Genomic DNA, 22,531 nt, shown 5'->3' on the forward strand with positions numbered 1-22,531 from the left:
TGAAAACATACCCATAAAGTATTTGATTTCAAGTTGACAAAAGGATTTGAACCTGAGACATCTTGAACTGAGGTATATTGCACTTCCACCTATGGTAGGAACTGTCTGACTGAGAGAAAAAACATCTAATGAGGGACATTATAGATTGAGTAGGATAACCTGAAAAGGAGCACTTCCTGTCTCAAGATACACTTAGAAAGTACTTGATTTAAGGGGGCACCAGGATTTGATCCTGAGAAATTGTCTAATAAGTGACATTTCAGATGGCGATCTACATAACCTAATCAAGAACACTCTCTCTTTGAAAACATATCCATAAAGTATTTGATTTCAAGTTGACAAAAGGATTTGAACCTGAGACATCTTGAAATGAGGTATATTGCACTTCCACCTCTGGTAGGAACTGTCTGACTGATAGACAAACCATCTAATGAGGGACATTATAGATTGAGTAGGATAACCTTAAAAGGAGTACTTCCTCTCTCAAGATACACTTTGAAAGTACATGATCCAAGGGGGAACCAGGACTTGAATCTGGGACCTCTTGATCTGCAGTCAAATGCTCTACCACTGAGCTATACCCCCTCTGCTTGAAACTGTCTAAAGTTGGAAAAATGTTCTAATAAGGGACATTTCAGCTGGAGATGAATACCACCTAATAAAATACACTCCCTCTTTGAAAACATACCCATAAAGTATTTGATTTCAAGTTGACAAAAGGATTTGAACCTGAGACATCTTGAACTGAGGTATATTGCACTTCCACCTCTGGTAGGAACTGTCTGACTGAGAGAAAAAACATCTGATGAGGGACATTATAGATTGAGTAGGATAACCTTAAAAGGAGTACTTCCTCTCTCAAGATACACTTTGAAAGTACATGATCCAAGGGGGCACCAGGATTTGAATCTGGGACCTCTTGATCTGCAGTCAAATGCTCTACTACTGAGCTATACCCCCTCTGCTTGAAACTGTCTAAAGGTGGAAAAATGTTCTAATAAGGGACATTTCAGCTGGAGATTTTCATATCCGGATAAAATACACTCTCTCTTTGAAAACATACCCATAAAGTATTTGATTTCAAGTTGACAAAAGGATTTGAACCTGAGACATCTTGAACTGAAGTCTATTGCACTTCCACCTCTGTTTGAACTCTCTGACTGAGAGAAAAACCATCTAATATGGGACATTTTAGATTGAGTAACATAATCTAAAAAGGACTACTCCTACCCTCAAAATACACATCAAAAGTACATGATCCAAGGGGGCACCAGGATTTGAATCTGGGACCTCTTGATCTGCAGTCAAATGCTCTACCACTGAGCTATACCCCTCTGCTTGAAACTGTCTAAAGGTGGAAAAATGGTTCTAATAAGGGACATTTCAGCTGGAGATTTTCATAATAAAATACACTCTCTCTTTGAAAACATACCCATAAAGTATTTGATTTCAAGTTGACAAAAGGATTTGAACCTGAACCTGAGACATCTTGAACTGAGGTATATTGCACTTCCACCTCTGGTAGGAACTCTCTGACTGAGAGAAAAAACATCTAATGAGGGACATTATAGATTGAGTAACATAATCTAAAAAGGAGCACTTCCTCTCTCAAGATACACTTTGAAAGTACATGATCCAAGGGGGAACCAGGATTTGAATCTGGGACCTCTTGATCTGCAGTCAAATGTCTACTACTGAGCTATACCCCCTCTGCTTGAAACTGTCTAAAGGTGGAAAAATGTTCTAATAAGGGACATTTCAGCTGGAGATCTTCATATCCGGATAAAGTACACTCTCTCTTTGAAAACATACCCATAAAGTATTTGACTTCAAGTTGACAAAAGGATTTGAACCTGAGACATCTTGAACTGAAGTCTATTGCACTTCCTCCTCTGTTTGGAACTCTCTGACTGAGAGAAAAACCATCTAATATGGGACATTTCAGATTGAGTAACATAATCTAAAAAGGACTACTCCTACCCTCAAAATACATATCTAAAGTACATGATCCAAGGGGGCACCAGGATTTGAATCTGGGACCTCTTGATCTGCAGTCAAATGCTCTACCACTGAGCTATACCCCCTCTGCTTGAAACTGTCTAAAGGTGGAAAAATGTTCTAATAAGGGACATTTCAGCTGGAGATTTTCATATCCGGATAAAATACACTCTCTCTTTGAAAACATACCCATAAAGTATTTGATTTCAAGTTGACAAAAGGATTTGAACCTGAGACATCTTGAACTGAGGTATATTGCACTTCCACCTCTGGTAGGAACTGTCTGACTGAGAGAAAAAACATCTAATGAGGGACATTATAGATTGAGTAGGATAACCTGAAAAGGAGCACTTCCTGTCTCAAGATACACTTAGAAAGTACTTGATTTAAGGGGGCACCAGGATTTGATCCTGAGAAATTGTCTAATAAGTGACATTTCAGATGGCGATCTACATAACCTAATCAAGAACACTCTCTCTTTGAAAACATATCCATAAAGTATTTGATTTCAAGTTGACAAAAGGATTTGAACCTGAGACATCTTGAAATGAGGTATATTGCACTTCCACCTCTGAAATTATGAACTCTCTGGTAGGAACTGACTGATAGAAAAACATCTAATGAGGGACATTATAGATTGAGTAGGATAACCTTAAAAGGAGTACTTCCTCTCTCAAGATACACTTTGAAAGTACATGATCCAAGGGGGAACCAGGATTTGAATCTGGGACCTCTTGATCTGCAGTCAAATGCTCTACCACTGAGCTATACCCCTCTGCTTGAAACTGTCTAAAGGTGGGAAAATGGTCTAATAAGGGACATTTCAGCTGGAGATCTTCATATCCGGATAAAATACACTCTCTCTTTGAAAACATACCCATAAAGTATTTGATTTCAAGTTGACAAAAGGATTTGAACCTGAGACATCTTGAACTGAAGTCTATTGCACTTCCACCTCTGTTTGGAACTCTCTGACTGAGAGAAAAACCATCTAATATGGGACATTTTAGATTGAGTAACATAATCTAAAAAGGACTACTCCTACCCTCAAAATACACATCAAAAGTACATGATCCAAGGGGGCACCAGGATTTGAATCTGGGACCTCTTGATCTGCAGTCAAATGCTCTACCACTGAGCTATACCCCCTCTGCTTGAAACTGTCTAAAGGTGGAAAAATGGTCTAATAAGGGACATTTCAGCTGGAGATGGACATCACCTCATAAAGTACTCTCTCGCATTGAAAACATACCCATAAAGTATTTGATTTCAAGTTGACAACAGGAATTGAACCTGAGACAACTTGATCTGAAGTCTATTGCACTTCCACCTCTGGTAGGAACTGTCTGACTGAGAGAAAAACATCTAATGAGGGACATTATAGATTGAGTAGGATAACCTTAAAAGGAGCACTTCCTCTCTCAAGATACACTTAGAAAGTACTTGATTTAAGGGGGCACCAGGATTTGATCCTGAGAAATTGTCTAATAAGGGACATTTCAGATGGCGATCTACATAACCTAATCAAGAACACTCTCTCTTTGAAAACATATCCATAAAGTATTTGATTTCAAGTTGACAAAAAGATTTGAACCTGAGACATCTTGAACTGAAGTCTAATGCACTTCCACCTCTGTTATGAACTCTCTGACTGAGAGAAAAACCATCAAATATGGGACATTTTAGATTGAGTAACATAATCTAAAAAGGACTACTCCTACCCTCAAGATAAACATCTGAATAACATGATCCAAGGGAGCACCAGGATTTGAAGCTGGGACCTCTTGATCTGCAGTCAAATGCTCTACCACTGAGCTATACCCCCTCTGCTTTAAACTGTCTAAAGGTGGAAAAATGGTCTAATAAGGGACATTTCAGCTGGAGATGGACATCACCTAATAAAGAACACTCTCTCTTTGAAAACATATCCATAAAGTATTTGATTTCAAGTTGACAAAATAATTTGAACCTGAGACCACTTGATCTGAAGTCTATTGCACTTCCACCTCTGGTAGGAACTGTCTGACAGAGACAAAAACATCTAATAACAGACATTTTAGATGGAGAGTTATATTGCCAAATAAATTAACTGTTAATAAAGACCTCTCCCTCTATGAAAACTCACCTATAATGTATTTGATATCAAGGGGATAGTAGGATTTGAACCTGAGATCTGAAGTGTAACGCACTTCCCCCTCTGTTAGAAACTGAGAGATAAAAAAGATGAGACAAAAAACAGCTAATAAGTGAAAACCCCCATGAAATGGACAAAAATGAATGGCAACATATTGGCATTGGACAAAACACATACACAATCGCAAATACCACTCAAATGGACGGCAGTTCATCCAAACCATATGGCAAGTGGCATTTGGCAAATGACAAGTGTCATACAAAATAAATCCCAAAGATGGAGAGTGCACTCTACCGTAGATGTTCATGTCACAAAGTGAAGACCCAAGGGTCAAATTTTGAAAATCTAAAAAATAAAATTCAACACCCTCTAAAAAAGTGCTTTCTGGACCATTTTTTTTTTGTCAATTATACCGTATGAACAAACCTTTGTCTTATTTTATTGAGTTTGTCCATAAGGCCTATGTTTTGTGATTAAGAGTAACAGCACCTAATAAAGAACACTCCCTCTCTCAAATCACACTTATAAAGCATTTAATTTAAAGTTGGCAAGTTGGAATCTGGGACCTCTTGATTTGTAGTCAAATCCTCTATCACTAAAGCTGTACCCCATCTACCAGGAACTGGAGAGAATTACCGTCTAATAAAATACATTTTAGATTGATAGTAACAGCACCTAATAAGGAACACCCTCTCTCAAGATACACTTATAAAGCACATTACTTCAGGCGGGCTGCAGGATTTGAACCTGGAGTGCAAAAGGGTGCACTAGGATTTGAGTTATGACAGAGAAAGTCAAAAGTGGCTTTTCAAGCATCCTGGTGTTCAGTATTGGTCCACAGGAGGCCAGTAGACGGCTTGAAAATAAGTTATTTTGCCATTTTGCCAACATGCCAATTCCTTCTATTGACAAACTATTGAATATAAAATACCTTGACTACCCAAAGTAATATTGGTTGAATAATATGGTGTGTAATATGGTGTGTTTGTCAATGATGTGGGCGTGGCTATCTTTTTTATCCTTATTCACTGAATCTTTTGGTTACATTAGCAGAATCTAATGAGAATTTGTGATTCAACTAGAAAATGCATAGCTAATCTGTAATGAATTGGTTATGGCCCAACACCACACCGTAATAAGATATGATTCCCATTCATCATATCACAATCAACTTTTACCAGTTGAATGTGGACACAAATATACTCATTTTCTGTATAACATTGTTTCTGAAATATTGTAAAGTAGGCAAATTAGTTAATCTAATGTACAAACCTGCATATCACGAAATAAAAATGTTCTGGACATTGGATGAAACCAAGTATTTTGGTTTCATTTTGTTAAGACACCCCAGGTACGGATTTACACATAGCCAATTGTGGATAAATACTTTGAAATCTGTAAAATTCCAAAAAAGCTAGTAAAAAGCATATTTTGCAAATTTTGGGGGGAAAATGTCATATAACATTTTACGGGGACAATGTATCAACAATTCCTTGTGTATAAATTTGGAGAATATGTCTAAGGATAACCACACAACATTTGTTGAATGCAGATGCTTCTGAGGCTACTTATACTAAGCTAACACATGGAATTGTTTTAAGATGGTCATACCATATCTCATTTAGCTATTTGATTTTGAGTTTTAGGACCCCTGTAGGTATAAATAAATGTATTGTATGTAGAAATGATTTGATAAAATATTGAATTTGGCCTTTACTATTATAGCCCATAGAAACGTTTTTTTTCTATTGTCTAGTTTTTCATACATCTAGGAGATATACAAAAGCTCTTCAACACATACAGTGCCCTCCATAATTATTGTGTCAATGAATTTTCTACAATTATCTTGGCTCTATACTCCAAAAGCTTTGAAATCAAACAAGGACAAAGATGTTAAAAGGGCAGACCGTCAGCTTTAAATTTTGAGGGTATTTTCATCCATATTGGGTGAACCGTTTAGAAATTACAGCACTTTTTGTACACAGTCTCCCCTTTTTAGGGTAGAAAAAGTATTGGGACAAATTCACTTATGTGTATTAAAGTAGTAAAAAGTGAAGTATTTGATCTCATATTCATAGCACACAATGACTACAATAATCTTGTGATTCTACAAAATTGTTGGATGCATTTGCTCTTTGCTTTGGTTGTGTTTCAGATTATTTTGTGCCCAGTAGAAATGAATAGTAAATATTGCATTGTGTCATTTTGGAGTCAGTTTTATAGTAAATAAGAATAGAACATGTTTCTAAACACTTCTAATCATGGATGCTACCATGATTACGGATAATCGTGAATTAATCGTGAATAGTGATTAGTGATAGTTACAGATGCACAAATATCATACCCCCAAGACATGCTAACATCTCACAATAACAATAACATGGGAGGTCAGCATTTTTTGGGGGGGGGGTGTATGATATTTGTGTGGCTGTAACTTGACGTGGTCATTGCATGTTATGAATATGGCACCAAATACTTAATCTTTTACTACTTGAATACACATATAAGTACATTTTTCCAAATACTTTTGCTCACCTAAAATGAAGGGACTGTGTACAAAAAGTGTTGCAATATCTAAACAGTGCACCCAATATGGATGAAAATACCTTCAAATTAAAGCTAACAGTCTGCAGTTTAACCTCATAGTCAGTCAATGTTTGATTTCAAATCCCACATTTTGGAGTATCGAGTCAAAAGAAGAAAAAATGGTGCGCACTGTATTTACCCCCCTTATTTTCGGCACCAAACTACTCCCATAATTAGTTTTTCCGGGTACCAGGTTACCTTCAGACGAGAACATTGTGGGGTCATATTAATTTTGTAGGCTAAACCATTCGAACACTACAGACAGAGGTTAGCACATGGACGTTACCGACTTCAGACGAGTCTTGTGTGTTTTGTAGGCCAAACCATTCGAACACAGGACACCACAGACGTTTTCGTGAGATTTTTGGGATGTCTCCTGGTCTGACAAAGAGCTCTGTAACTCTGCCACTTTCCACCACGCATACGGAAGGCCGACATGGGCGGATGCAGTGGATTAAGACGCATCCCATACCGACAGTCCTGTCTCTATCTTAAACAGACTGATTTTTGGGATGTCTCGTGGTCTGACAAACAGCTCTGTAACTCTGCCACTTTCCACCACACATACGGAAGGCCGACATGGGCGGATGCAGTGGATTAAGACGCATCCCATACCGACAGGCCTGTCTCTATCTTAAACAGACACATTTTTGCAGGGGATGTTGAAGGGGGTGCGTCAATCTCATCCCACAATTTAAAAGTGGTTACAATTCATGACATTCTGATGACGGTAGTATGATAAACGAACAAAAATATACATTATCACCAACTTTTTTTAAACGTTTGTGCCCAGTGGGTGTTGTTTTTTTATTTAAAGGTGTAACTCCATTACATCCAGCTGTTTTTATCTACATCAGACAGTTCAACGGAAATGTACCGTTGCAGGCAATTGTCGCGTCTAATTTCTATGCAACTTTTTAAAAATATCACTGGACAAGTTAATGGAAACAGAGCTCCTGGTGCGATTCATATTGTGGTGTGAGCAAGTTGATTCGTTCCCAGTGTCGTGAATTCATTGATGCTAAGGGAAGCCAGGCTTCCCCAAAAAATTGACCAAGAAACAAACATACAAAATAATTCATCTTTCATCGCTCTGTATTTCATCAATAAAAATGCTGTACGTATCTCGCCGGAGAAAGCATCAAAACGAATGAAACAGCGCCCCTGTGTCTCAGTATGTGTAGCCCATCTATCTGATGCTGTCTTGTCAAAAATAGTTTAACATTGCCTTGAATGCAAGGGAAGCCAGTGAGCATTTGACCTCCCATGATGAAAAACGATATAAAATAATAACTAATCAGCGTTGAGCTAAACTTAGTGAGCTCAGCTGTGAATGGTCCTGGCACGCCAAAAAAAGGGTCAAGGGAAGCCAGTTTGGATTTGGCTTCACACCAATCACATCACATCAGAAGCCAAATGTCATTGACAGAAAGGAACAATATTGTTGCATCTCATTTTGTCATTGTCCGGTGGCTAGCTTGCGATTACCTAAATGAATCATGGATGGAGATAGGGATTTAGACTTGTGGTTTTACTTAATTCTCTGTACTGGCCAATGATTATAACAGCGATTCTGATCCAACCAAAAATTCATACATTGTGCCCCTGGCCTGAGAGGATGGAAGTTCAACATGTAGCTAGATGTAGTAGGTTAATGTTAACTAGCTGGCCTGGCACATTTTTGAAAATGAAAGGAAGTTAGGCTAGCGATCAAGCATTTTAGCCAAGTAGGTTAGGACAACAAAAACTAAAAGTGTATACTGTACGACAGTCGTAGACCATTTAGGCAACATGAAAGAGGAGGATGGCATTGGCGTTTCTCTACAAGTAGGGTGAGGTAACATGTTTTTTCTACTTGCACGCAACACACACACACAGAGAAATCAGAACCATGGACAGCCACATCATATTTAGCTTACGTTGAATGGACTAAATCGTTTTTGGTATCTTTTAGTTGTCACTGTATTAGACTAAGCATAGGTGATTAGATGATATTGAAACGTTGAAGATGAAATGGTGCTGGAGTAGTGGAGGCAGTGCAACAGGTGCAGACTAAAAGTGGAATGCTTACTTACGAGCCCTTCCCAACAAGGGAAAGCCGTCATTGTAAATAAGAATTTGTTCTTAACTGACTTGCCTAGTTAAATAAAATAAAATATATATATTTTTAAATAATAGAAAAGTAATAACATGAGGAATAAATACACAATGAGTAAAGATAACGTGGCTATATAGACAGGGTACCAGTACCGAGTCTATATGCGGAGGTACTATGTAATTGAGGTAGATATGTACATGAAGGTAGGGATAAAGTGAATAGGCAACAGGATAGATAGTAAACTGCAGCAGCAGTGTATGTGATGAGAGTCAAAAGAGTCAATGGGTCTCGATAGCTATTGGTTATTTAACTATTTAATCAACTATTTATCAGTCTTATGGCTTGGGAGGTAGAAGCTGTGCCCCTGCCGAATCTTTTCAGCCTTCTGTGAGGGAAGAGGTGTTTATTTTCGTGTTTAGCTCACATAAAACAATAAACAATTATGCATTAAGATGTCTGTATAGAATAAACGTAACAAAAACAGATGTAGACATTAATAAATGCATTTCTATAGCTTCCAAAATACAGTCTTTTTTACAACGGTGTGGAAGTGCCAAGATGGAGGCACGGTGACTTCAACCCAGCGCCCCCATCAGTTATCTAGTGTATATATAAATCATTGTTAGCTGCAAGTGCATTGCCGCGGGTTTGCAGCATACAACCGAAGGAGCACTGAAGGAGAGGGAGACTACCTAAACAGCAAGTCAAGACAAAAAAAAACGGCATTATCTGGTTTTCACGGTCAGGTGCTGAGGCTGAAGCCTGGGGATTTCCCCATTTTGTTCAAGCTTTTTTGTTCATATATTTTAACACTGAGCAGCTTTGCAAATGGCAAGTCCCGCTGCAGATATAGGACAACCACACCAGCGACATCTCCTCTCCGAATCGGCCTCCGAGCCCGCGTTTCTAGAAGCGCAGAAATGGATTGAGGTGAGTCACTGTCCTTATCAAACTCTTACGGTTACGTTATTGCATTGCATAATGCAATTTAGAGACTTGTAATTTGCCTAAAAGTCCCTTGCCGTTATCATACTATCATTTCACAAAGGCACGGGTAAACCAGGCTAACCGGGTTTATTGCCTAGTCACCTGTTGAAAAAGTGACGCAAATTCGACATCCCACTTGCCTTGCGAACAGTAGCCTCTGCTGTGGAGCGTGTTTGGTCGGAAACAATGAATGCATCATGTGGAATGGATTTTTGGGTCATTGCGAGCTTGGCGGACAGTAATCGCACAAACTGTTTTTTGTTCGGTGAGAATTTAAATCATGGCATTCACTGGCCGCATTATGGTGTCTCATTGTTCTATTCAACACAGTTGTTGGTTGTTGTGATGTGAACAAAGCTTGGTAAACTACGCCTATGTTAAATACTTTTGAGACATTCGTTTTTATACTGGACACTTACTGTATTTTTAATTATTTACTGTACTTACTGAATTACCCACCCACCCACCCTCTCTCTCTCTCTCTCTCTCTCTCACACACACACACACACACACACACACACACACACACACACACACACACACACACACACACACACACACACACACATCGTATCACCTTGTCTCACAGGAGAGGACTAGGCCTACTGCCAATCTTTTGTAATAAATCAATTGCTTTCACCTTCATATGAGCCTATTTTCAACAGACATTTACTTCATCAGAAGATTTACATTCCAAATGTATGGATTTGAGCTTACTTCATGGCACCATTATCATTACAATCACTATACCCTAGAGGGGCCAAATTGTATGGTAACCTACTTTAAAGCAGAAATGACTGGCCCTGTCTCATTTGACTGATAATGGGTCACACAGTTGAATGAGAGGAGGGCATAAACAACAGTTGGGTAGGTAGTTGTTCTCTGTCCCCACAAGGGGACTGCTCTCATTACCCACACACACCTGCTGTCTGTCACTGGGGTTCCCTTGAGGGGCTTGAGAGTTAATGCAGATCATTGGAAGCAAATAAAAGCCAAACATACTGATATCAGGTGAATGAAGAAGGTTTCATTTTTCTGTTTCATTTCTCAGCCATGAGTTCTATTTCTCAGCCATGAGTTCTATTTCTCAGCCATGAGTTCTATTTCTCAGCCATGAGTTCTATTTCTCAGCCATGAGTTCTATTTCTCAGCCATGAGTTCTATTTCTCAGCCATGAGTTCTATTTCTCAGCCATGAGTTCTATTTCTCAGCCATGAGTTCTATTTCTCAGACATGAGTTCTATTTCTCAGCCATGAGTTCTATTTCTCAGCCATGAGTTCTATTTCTCAGACATGAGTTCTATTTCTCAGACATGAGTTCTATTTCTCAGACATGAGTTCTATTTCTCAGACATGAGTTCTATTTCTCAGCCATGAGTTCTATTTCTCAGCCATGAGTTCTATTTCTCAGCCATGAGTTCTATTTCTCAGCCATGAGTTCTATTTCTCAGCAATGTTTGTGTAGCTGAGTGTTAGGCCTTGGGTTAGCTCTCACAGTAACACTTTACATTACGGTATACTTGCAGGCACACAATCCCAACCTATGTTCTATGACTGTTTACTACAGATTTATAAACTTGATCTAAACTAATATGCTAATGAACAGGCCTATAGTTATAACATACTTGTCCTTTTAAGCACGCCTTCATGTAAAGTGTCAGCCCTCTGATTGAAGCCTACCAATTTGACATTTTGCCTGGATAAATAGATGAACTTAGAAACAGTATTTACACCTGTAAAATATGCAATGTATTTGAATTTAAATTGACTGCAGTTACTTATCTGTCAGCGACACTCGTATTGGTGTTATTTAGGTTACTCGGAGCTCCAGACGGACATACAGTGCATTCGGGAAGTATCCAGACCCCTTTCCCCTTTTTCACTTTTCATCACGCTACATACAGCCTTACTCTACAATTTATTCAATGATATATTTTTTCCTCATCAATCGAAACACAATACCCCAAAATGTCAAAGCGAAAACAGTTTTTTATAAAAACAGAAATACCTTATTTAGGTAAGTATTCAGACACTTTGCTATGAGATTCAAAATTGAGCTCAGGTGCATCCTGTTTCGATTGATCATACTTGATATGTTTCTACAACTTGATTGGAGTCTACCTGTGGTAAATTTAATTGATAGGACATGATTTGTAAAGACACACCTGCCTATATAAGTTCCCACAGTTGACAGAGCATGTCAGAGCAAAAACCAAGACATGAGGTCGAAGGAATTGTCCGTAGAGCTCCGAGACAGAATTGTGTCGAGGCACCGATCTGGGGAAGGGTAACAAAAAAATATCTGCAGCATTGAAGGTCCCCAAGAAGACAGCGGCTTCCGTCATTCTTAAATGGAAGAAGTTTGGAACCACCAAAACTCTTCCTAGAGCTGGCCGCCCGGCCAAACTGAGCAATCAGGAAAGAATGCCTTGGTCAAGGAGGTGACCAAGAACCCGATGGTCACTCTGACAGAGCTCCAGAGTTCCTCTGCAGGACTCCACCAATCAGGCCTTTATGGTAGAGTGGTCAGACGGAAGCCCCTCTCTAGTAAAAGGCACATGACAGCCCGCCTTGGCACTTTAAGCCACCTTAAAGACCATGAGAAACAAATGTATCTGGTCCTTGACAAAGAAGATTCTTTGGTCTGATGAAACCAAGATTGAGCTCTTTGGCCTGAATGCCAAGCGTCACGTTTGGAGAAACCTGGCACAATCTCTAAGGTAGGGGATGTGGGGATGTTTTCCAGCAGCAGGGACTGAGATACTAGTCAGGATCGAGGGAAAGATTAACGGAGCAACGTACAGAGAGATCCTTAATGAAAACTGTTTCAGAGAGCTCTGGACCTCAGACTGGGGTGAATGTTCACCTTCCAAAAGGACAACGAGCTTAAGCACACAGCCAAGACAACGCAGGAGTGGCTTCAGGGCTTCAGTCTCTGAATTTCCTTGAGTGGCCCAGCCAGAGCCTGATCGAACATCTCTGGAGAGACCTGAAAATAGCTGTACAGCGACGCTCTCCATCCAACCTGACAGAGATTGAGAGGATCTGCAGAGAATAATGGGTGAAACTCCTGAAATACAGATGTGCCTCAGTTGAAGAGCATGCATACAGGTGTGCCTCAACAATCGGTTGAAGAGCATGCATTTGGTTTTACTAGCATTTAAGAGCAGTTAGAGGACACAGAAGGAGTGTTGTATGGCATTGAAACTCATTTGGAGGTTTGTTAACACAGTGTCCAAAGAAGGGTCAGATGTATACAGAATGATGTCGTCTGCGTAGAGCTGGATCAGAGAATCACCAGCAACAAGAGCGACATCAATGATAAATACAGAGAAAATAGTTGGCCCCGAGAATTGAACCCTTTGGCACCCCCATGAGACTGCCAGAGGTCCGGACAACAGGCCCTCCGATTTGACACACTGAACTCGATCTGAGAAGTAGTTGGTGAACCAGGCGAGGCTGTCATTTGAGAAACCAAGGCTGTTGAGTCTGCCAATAAGAATGTGGAGATTGACAGACGGCTGCACAGTACTATCTTTTATCGATGGTGGTTATGCTATCGTTTAGGACCTTGAGCATGGCTGAGGTGCACCCATGACCAGCTCGGAAACCAGATTGCATAGTGGAGAAGGTACGGTGGGATTCGAAATTGCCTGTGATCTGTTTGTTAACTTGGCTTTCAAAGACTAGAAAGGCAGGGCAGGATGGATATAGGTCTGGAACAGTTTGGGTCTAGAGTGTCTCCTCCTTTGAAGAGGGGGATGTTTAGGGATCTCAGACGATACGAAAGAGTGGTTGAACAGGCTAGTAAATAGGGGTTGAAACAATTTCTGCGGATACATTTAGAAAGAGAGGGTCCAGATTGTCTAGCCCAGTTGATTTGTGGGGGTCCAGATTTTGCAGTTCTTTCAGAACATCAATATCTGGATTTGGGTGAAGGAGAAGCAGGGGGGCTTGGGCAAGTTCCTGCGGGTGGTGCAAAGCTGTTGGCTGGGGTAGGGGTAGCCATGGCCAGCCGTAGAAAAATGCTTATTAAAATTCTCGATTATCGTAGATTGATTTATCTGTGGTGACAGTGTTTCCTAGCCTCAGTGCAGTGGGCAGCTGGGAGGAGGTGCTCTTATTCTCCATAGACTTTACAGTGTCCCAAATCCTTTTGGAATTAGTGCTACAGGACGCAAATTTCTGTTTGAAAATGCTAGCCTTTGCTTTCCTAACTGACTGTGTATATTGGTTCCTGACTTCCATGAAAAGTTGCATATCGTGGGGGCTATTCAATGCTAGGGCAGTACGCCACAGGATGTTTTTGTGCTGGTCAAGGGTAGTCAAGTCTGGAGTGAACCAAGGGCTATATCTGTTCTTAGTTCAACATTTTTTGAATGGGGCATGCTTATTTAAGATGGAGAGGAAAGCACTTTTAAAGAACAGCCCGGCATCCTCTACTGACGGGATGAGGTCAATATCCTTCCAGTATACCCGGGCCAGGTCAATTAGAAAGGCCTGCATGCTGAAGTGTTTTAGGGAGCGTTGTTTGATAGTGATGAGGGGTGGTCGTTTGACTGCGGACCCATTACGGATGCAGGCAATGAGGCAGTGATTGATGAGATCCTGGTTGAAGACAGTAGAGGTGTATTTATAGGGCAAGTTGGTCAGGATGCTATCTATGAGGGTGCCCATGTTTACAGATTTAGGGTTGTACCTGGTAGGTTCCTTGATAATTTGTGTAAGATTGAGGGCATCTATCTTAGATTGTAGAACGGCCTGGGTGTTAAGCATATCTCAGTTTAGGTCACCTCGCAGTACGAACTCTGAAGATAGATGGAGGGCAATCAATTCTCATATGGAGTCCAGGGCACAGTAGGGGGCTGAGGGGGGTCTATAAAAAGTGGCAACAGTGAGAGACTTCTTTCTGGAAAGGTGGATTTTTAAAAGCAGAACTGTTTGGGCACAGACCTGGATAGTATGACTGAAGTCTGCAGGCTATCTCTGCAGTAGATTGTAACTCCGCCCCCTTTGGCAGTTCTATCTTGACGGAATATGTTGTAGTTGGGGATGGATATTTCAGAATTTTTGGTGGTCTTCCTAAGCCAGGATTCAGACACGGCTAGGACATCAGGGTTGGCGGACTTTGCTAAAGCAGTGAATAAGACAACTTAGGGAGGAGGCTTCTGATGTTAACATGCATGAAACCAAGGCTTTTATGGTTACAGAAATCAACAAATGACAGCACCTGGGGAATAGGTGTAGTAATGGGGGCTACAGGGCCTGGGTTAACCTCTACATCACCAGAGAAACGAAGTGTAGGATAAGGGTATGGCTAAAGGCTATAAGAACTGGTTGTCTAGTGCATTGGGAACAGAGAATAAAAAGAGCAGATTTCTGGGCGTGGTAGAATTCAGGGCATAATGTACAGACAAGGGTTTTGTAGGATGTGAGTACAGGGGAGGTAAACCTAGGCATTGAGTGACGATGAAAGAGGTTGCATCTCTGGAGGCACCAGTTAAGCCAGGGGAGGTCTCCGCATGTGTGAGGGGTGGGACAAAAGAGCTATCTAAGGCATGCTGAGCAAGACTGGAGGCTCTACAGTGAAATAAAACAATAAGAACTAACCAAAACAGCATTAGACAATGCATATTGACATTAGAGAGAGAGGCATAAAGCAATCACAGATGTTGATCAGGAGAGTTAAGACAACAATGGGTAAATGGCAATGAATGGGCAGAGAGGGTCAGTTAGGTACACACAGGACCTGAGTTCAAGGCTGGGTCCGACAGATCAACACAATGAGGTATTGTGTTAGTGAACAATCCAGCAGGTATCAGCAGTGTAGCCGAGTGATCATATGGTCCATTGAGCAGCAATTGGTGAGTCAGGGAGCCTTTCAGTAGTCGCTACTACGCTAGGCGAGCGGGAGACACGTCGTTCAGAAGCTAGCGGGCCAGGGCTAGCAGATGGGTCTTCGGCGACATCGCAACAGAAAAGCCTGTTGAAACCACATCAGACGATTACGTCGGCAGACCAGTTGTGATGGATCGGCGGGGCTCCGTTTCGACAGTAAAAGATCCAGGCGAATTGGCAAAAAAAGATGTTGGAGACCAGGAATTAGCTGGTATTCTTCGTCGGATAGCTGGGAGATGGGCCTAGCTCGAGGCTAGCTCATGGCTAACTGGTGCTTGCTTTGTTAGCTAGCTAGCTGCGATAATCCGGTGTAATGATCCAGAGCGGAAGGAATCTGGTGATGTGGTAGAGAAAAGCAGTCCGATATGCTCTGGGTTGATATCGCGCTGTGCAGACTGGCAGGTATTGACCAAACTAAAGCTGGCTAGTGTCCGAGCTAGAAGTGAAGACAGCTAGCAGTGACTTACAATGACTAATAGCTAGTAGCTAGTTAGCTGGCTAGCTTCTGATGGAGGTTCCAGTTATAAGGTATAAAAATAGGAGATCCGTACCACATTGGGTGAGGCGGGTTGCAGGAAAGTATATTTAGTTCGTAGATGGAAAGTGAGAATAAAATATATACGGGGAAAAAAACGAAGAAACAGACTATTTACTATTTACACAGGATTTGGTGCAAATATCCTTATATTGCATTACATCCTTATATTTCACTCTGATGTCTTACGTGGGTCTTGAACCTCTCTATTTGTGCAATTTCTACCGAGAGTGCCTTAAAAAGAAATACTTTACCTAAGAGTATAATCATATTTCCCATTAATTGATTGTGTTTTTTCAGATCTTTCAGTACTGTTTTTAGATCCATTTGAAGACAGACATTATGACTTAACAACCATTCCTGGACTGGACTCTAAAAGCAAGCCACCGAAGGACAGTACCAAAATACATTATCTATTGATTTTGTTTACTTGTAGCAGAGTCTGCATTTTGTGGCGCTAATTTTATAAAATAGTTTACATTTAAAAGAATGGCTTGATGTGTCAATTTCTGTTTGGTATATCAGTTCATAAATCCAGTGCAATGGTATTGGGACGTCAATATATTTTACATTGTCGTAAATCATTGAGCTATTATCACAAATTGAGCCACAGATTTAAATGGTACCACCATCCCAGCAAACTTTCTTGACATTTTTCAACCAGGAAGGAAAGTCTAGTTTCCTGTAAGACATGAAATTCTTCCATTAAGCATAACAATAATTGTGGACTTTGTTTTGAACCATGAGGGGGGGGTGTTCTTCCTCCTATTCAACAGCAGGAGTCCTTTAAGGTTTGTTCCCAGAATAGGCCTTTCATCAAAGCAAAGTGACCTGCCTTCTTCTCTGGGTACAAAAACAAAGGCACACATCAAGTTAGTGTTGAGGCGCGTACAAGTTGCTGAGCAGGGGACACGGAATCCTAAAAACCTGAATCAGCCGTCACTGTATTTACTTCCTATTCAACAGTTTAGGGTCATCATCGTACTGTAGTTATAATTGGTCAATTGTTGTCTTTATATCTGGAGACAGACAGACAGACAGTGAGTATAGTCAAACAGATGGGAAGATAGAAGGATGGATAGAGTGATACGTGGAGCAATCTCTCAGTAGCGTGTATGATTTTATTTGGGGCATTAAAACGACTGAGATGGCCTCCTAGTTTACTGAGCTAAGGCTCATGGGAGCTGGACTCTTTCTGGACTGTCAAGGGAGGCCCTGGAACTTGACAGTGTGTCTCTGTCTGCAGTGGGGCAAAGACACACACACACATACACATACACACACACACACACACACACTGAAGTAACCTGCACAGTGTGTCATTACCTGCAACAGAACACATATTCACTCACACTTACTGTATAATCCAATTAGAGAAGCCCTATCTATATTCCTATGGAGTTTGGGTGACATTTGAATGGGAAATGAGGTGTCCCCTTCACTGTTGCTCTTCGACGTAGAGCGTTCACTGTGATATGATATTGACATACACACATCCATTTCTACATAAGGACTGGTTCCAGTGCAATTCCAACAAATGGTCTTGTTAGCATTAGAGGCTAAAGTTCAGGCAGTATTATCTCAACAGGCTTCTTGCATGCCTAACTTCAAGTTTGACTCTGAGTGTACAGTGCCTTGCGAAAGTATTCGGCACCCTTGAACTTTGCGACATTTTGCCACATTTCAGGCTTCAAACATAAAGATATAAAACTGTATTTTTTTGTGAAGAATCAACAACAAGTGGGACACAATCATGAAGTGGAACGACATTTATTGGATATTTCAAACTTTTTTAACAAATCAAAAACTGAAAAATTGGACGTGCAAAATTATTCAGCCCCCTTAAGTTAATACTTTGTAGCGCCACCTTTTGCTGCGATTACAGCAAGCGATTACAAGTCGCTTGAGGTATGTCTCTATCAGTTTTGCACATCGAGAGACTGAAATTTTTTCCCATTCCTCCTTGCAAAACAGCTCGAGCTCAGTGAGGTTGGATGGAGAGCATTTGTGAACAGCAGTTTTCAGTTCTTTCCACAGATTCTCGATTGGATTCAGGTCTGGACTTTGACTTGGATATGTTTATTTTTGAACCATTCCATTGTAGATTTTGCTTTATGTTTTGGATCACTGTCTTGTTGGAAGACAAATCTCCGTCCCAGTCGCAGGTCTTTTGCAGACTCCATCAGGTTTTCTTCCAGAATGGTCCTGTATTTGGCTCCATCCATCTTCCCATCAATTTTAACCATCTTCCCTGTCCCTGCTGAAGAAAAGCAGGCCCAAACCATGATGCTGCCACCACCATGTTTGACAGTGGGGATGGTGTGTTCAGGGTGATGAGCTGTGTTGCTTTTACGCCAAACATAATGTTTTGCATTGTTGCCAAAAAGTTCAATTTTGGTTTTATCTGACCAGAGCACCTTCTTCCACATGTTTGATGTGTCTCCCAGGTGGCTTGTGGCAAACTTTAAACTACACTTTTTATGGATATCTTTAAGAAATGGCTTTCTTCTTGCCACTCTTCCATAAAGGCCAGATTTGTGCAATATACGACTGATTGTTGTCCTATGGACAGAGTCTCCCACCTCAGCTGTAGATCTCTGCAGTTTGCAGAGTGATCATGGGCCTCTTGGCTGCATCTCTGATCAGTCTTCTCCTTGTATGAGCTGAAAGTTTAGAGGGACGGCCAGGTCTTGGTAGATTTGCAGTGGTCTGATACTCCTTCCATTTCAATATTATCGCTTGCACAGTGCTCCTTGGGATGTTTAAAGCTTGGGAAATATTTTTGTATCCAAATCCGGCTTTAAACTTCTTCACAACAGTATCTCGGACCTGCCTGGTGTGTTCCTTGTTCTTCATGATGCTCTCTGCGCTTTTAACGGACCTCTGAGACTATCACAGTGCAGGTGCATTTATACGGAGACTTGATTACACACAGGTGGATTGTATTTATCATCATTAGTCATTTAGGTCAACATTGGATCATTCAGAGATCCTCACTGAACTTCTGGAGAGAGTTTGCTGCACTGAAAGTAAAGGGGCTGAATAATTTTGCACGCCCAATTTTTCAGTTTTTGATTTGTTAAAAAAGTTTGAAATATCCAATAAATGTCGTTCCACTTCATGATTGTGTCCCACTTGTTGTTGATTCTTCACAAAAAAATACAGTTTTATATCTTTATGTTTGAAGCCTGAAATGTGGCAAAAGGTCGCAAAGTTCAAGGGGGCCGAATACTTTCGCAAGGCACTGTAATTGCTATTTCGCTTATCATCTTAGACACTTCTATCAATGAGCCCTTGATTCACAACATATATTTCCTTCTTGTCACGCCACTCTTTCCCCCCTCACCATTGGAGATCCAAGGACCCATTTCATTGAAATGAGCTTTTTAGGCTCAACCAACTCAGTTGCACTGGGGGAGAACTGTTCTTTTGGTAGACATTCTGCAAGGGTGAGATACCCAAATTGGTCTAGAGGAGCAGAAATGATGACCGCCCCTCTATGAATGGTTCCTTTCAGAACAGTGCTGGGGTGGTTTCTATTGTTTATGGCACACACACGATTCAATACCCACCCACCCCAACATTCCTAAGCTCCTGAATCCCCCCCCACCTCATTCACACACACATACATACACATACTCTCCCCCAGTTAGTTGCCCCTGGCAATACTGCACCCTGTCACCAGCTCTGGAAAGTGACACAATCATCCCTCAGCTGACTGGCATGTGCCGGGGCCACCACTGACCCTCGACTATGACAGACGCCATGTCAGCCCAGTGACTTTCACTATGAAATAACAACGGTTATAATATTTACACGAGAAAACACTATAGGCCGCGAGACACCTTGGACTAAAAATCCCTTTCAGTGTAATTTTTCTTTTGGTCTGGGTAACCAGTGCAAAATGTTCAGTGTCACTACTTTGGTTTTACCCCAAAAATATGTGCCATAGTATATTTTAGCAACAGACGTTTCTTTTTGTGATGGAAAGATTTACCCCATCGTGGGTATACATCAATATTTTCAAGTAGTTTCCCAACCTGGGAATGTTGCTTAAACAGGCCACTATCCAACATAGTTCTGTAGTTTAGGCTAGCTGCACTAAGTGCTAGCTAAGTGATATCAGTGTCTCCGACATCTGCCTCTGTAAAGTGAATGAGGGTAGTTGCAGGGCTGGCAGTGGTGTAAAGTACTTAAGTAAAAAATACTTTGAAGTACTACTTACAGTTGAATTTGGAAGTTTACATACTCCCTAGCCAAATACATTTACACTCAGTTTTTCACAGTTCCTGACATTTTATCCTAGTAAAAATTCCCTGTCTTAAGTCAGTTATGATCACCACTTCATTTTAACAATGTGAAATGTCAGAATACTTGTAGAGAGAATGATTAATTTCAGCTTTTTATTTCTTTCATCACATTCTCAGTGGGTCAGAAGTTTACATACACTCAATTAGTATTTGGTAGCATTGCCTTTAAATTGTTTAACTTCGGTCAAATGTTTAGGGTAGCCTGCCACAAGCTTCCCACAGTAAGTTGGGTGAATTTTGGCCCATTCCTCCTGACAGAGCTGATGTAACTTTTAATTTTTATTTTATTTCACATTTATTTAACCAGGTAGGCTAGTTGAGAACAAGTTCTCATTTGCAATTGCGACCTGGCCAAGATAAAGTAAAGCAGTTCGACACATACAAATAACGCAGAGTTACACATGGAATAAACAAACAAACAATCAATAATACAGTAGAAAAAGTCTATAAACAGCATGTGCAAATGAGGTAGGATAAGGGAGGTAAAGCAATAAATAGGCCATTGTGACGAAGTAATTACAATATAGCAATTTAACACTGGAATGGTATAATGTTCAAGTAGAGATAATGGGGTGCAAAGGAGCAAGATAAATAAATAAGTACAGTATGGGGATGAGGTAGTGTCTAACTGAGTCAGATTTGTAGGCCTCCTTGCTTCCACACACTTTTTCAGTTATGCCCACAAATTGTCTATAGGATTGAGGTCAGGGCTTTGTGATGGCCACTCCAATACCTTGACTTTGTTGTCCTTAAGCCATTTGCCACAACTTTGGAAGTATGCTTGGGGTCATTGTCCATTTGGAAGACCCATTTGCGACCAAGCTTTCACTTCCTGACTGATGTCTTGAGAGGTTGCTTCGATATATCCACATAATTGTCCTACCTCATAATGCCATCTATTTTGTGAAATGCTCCTGCAGCAAAGCACCCCCACAACATGATGCTGTGCTTCACGGTTGGGATGGTGTTCTTCGGCTTGCAAGCATCCCACTTTTTCCTCCAAACATAACAATGGTCATTATGGTCAAACTGTTCTATTTTTGTTTCATCAGACCAGAAGACATTTCTCCAAAAAGTATGATCTTTGTCCCCATGTGCAGTTGCAAATCGTAGTCTGGCTTTTTTATGGCGGTTTTGGAACAGTGGCTTCTTCCTTGCTGAGCGGTCTTTCAGGTTATGTCGATATAGGACTTCTTTTACTGTGGATATAGATACTTTTGTACCTGTTTCCTCCAGCATCTTCACAAGGTCCTTTGCTGTTGTTCTGAGATTGATTTGCACTTATCGCACCAAAGTACATTAATCTCTAGGAGACAGAACGTGTCTCCTTCCTGAGCGGTATGACGGCTGCGTGGTCCCATGGTGTTTATACTTGCGTACTATTGTTTGTACAGATGAACATTCGAGCGTTTGCTCCCAAGGATAAATCAGACAGAATTTTTTTCTGAGGTCTTGGCTGATTTCTTTAGATTTTCCCATGATGTCAAGCAAAGAGGCACTGAGTTTGAAGGTAGGCCTTGAAATACATTCACAGGTATACCTCCAATTTACTCAAATTATGTAAATTAGTCTATCAGAAGCTTCGAAAGCCATGACATAATTTTCTGGAATTTTCCAAGCTGTTTAAAGGCACAGTCAACTTAGTGTATGTAAACTTCTGACCCACTGGAATTGTGATACAGTGAATTATAAGTTAAATAATCTGTCTGTAAACAATTGTTGGAAAAATGACTTGTGTCATTCACAAAGTAGATGTCCTAACCGACTTGCCAAAACTATAGTTTGACAAGACATTTGTGGAGTGGTTGAAAAGCGAGTTTTAATGACTCGAACCTAAGTGTATGTAAACTTTCGACTTCAACTGTAGGTAGTTTTTGTGGTATCTGTACTTTTCTTTACAATTACTATGTTTGACAAACTTTTACATGATTACATTCCTAAAGAAAATAATGTACTTTACTCCATACATTTTCCCTGACACCCAA

At 40.6% G+C, this 22,531-nt stretch overlaps 1 protein-coding gene and 4 non-coding genes across 17 annotated transcripts in view; 1 reads left to right on the forward strand and 4 right to left on the reverse strand.

Annotated features, from left to right (window-relative positions):
* Positions 1–513: 513 nt before the first annotated feature.
* trnac-gca lies at positions 514–585 on the reverse strand. Its single transcript has one exon. It is a non-coding gene; the product is annotated as a tRNA-Cys (tRNA).
* A 1,427-nt stretch (positions 586–2,012) lies between these two features.
* On the reverse strand, positions 2,013–2,084 carry trnac-gca. Its single transcript has one exon. It is a non-coding gene; the product is annotated as a tRNA-Cys (tRNA).
* A 991-nt stretch (positions 2,085–3,075) lies between these two features.
* On the reverse strand, positions 3,076–3,147 carry trnac-gca. Its single transcript has one exon. It is a non-coding gene; the product is annotated as a tRNA-Cys (tRNA).
* Positions 3,148–3,751: 604 nt separating this feature from the next.
* On the reverse strand, positions 3,752–3,823 carry trnac-gca. Its single transcript has one exon. It is a non-coding gene; the product is annotated as a tRNA-Cys (tRNA).
* Positions 3,824–9,465: 5,642 nt separating this feature from the next.
* Positions 9,466–22,531, forward strand: part of LOC112256356 (LIM and calponin homology domains-containing protein 1) — a 148,104-nt gene continuing 135,038 nt past the window's right edge. For 8 of the 13 annotated variants that reach the window (XM_024429546.2, XM_024429549.2, XM_024429548.2 and 5 more), the window contains exon 1: positions 9,467–9,746. In XM_024429546.2, the coding sequence (XP_024285314.1) occupies positions 9,645–9,746 (102 nt within the window). In that variant the 5' untranslated portion in view covers positions 9,467–9,644. Of the gene's footprint in view, positions 9,747–22,531 lie in introns of all 13 variants that reach the window. The other 5 variants (XM_024429542.2, XM_024429553.2, XM_024429547.2 and 2 more) reach the window with 2 other exon arrangements.

Source organism: Oncorhynchus tshawytscha, linkage group LG08, assembly GCF_018296145.1.
Source record: "Oncorhynchus tshawytscha isolate Ot180627B linkage group LG08, Otsh_v2.0, whole genome shotgun sequence".
NCBI classification, from domain to species: domain Eukaryota; kingdom Metazoa; phylum Chordata; class Actinopteri; order Salmoniformes; family Salmonidae; genus Oncorhynchus; species Oncorhynchus tshawytscha.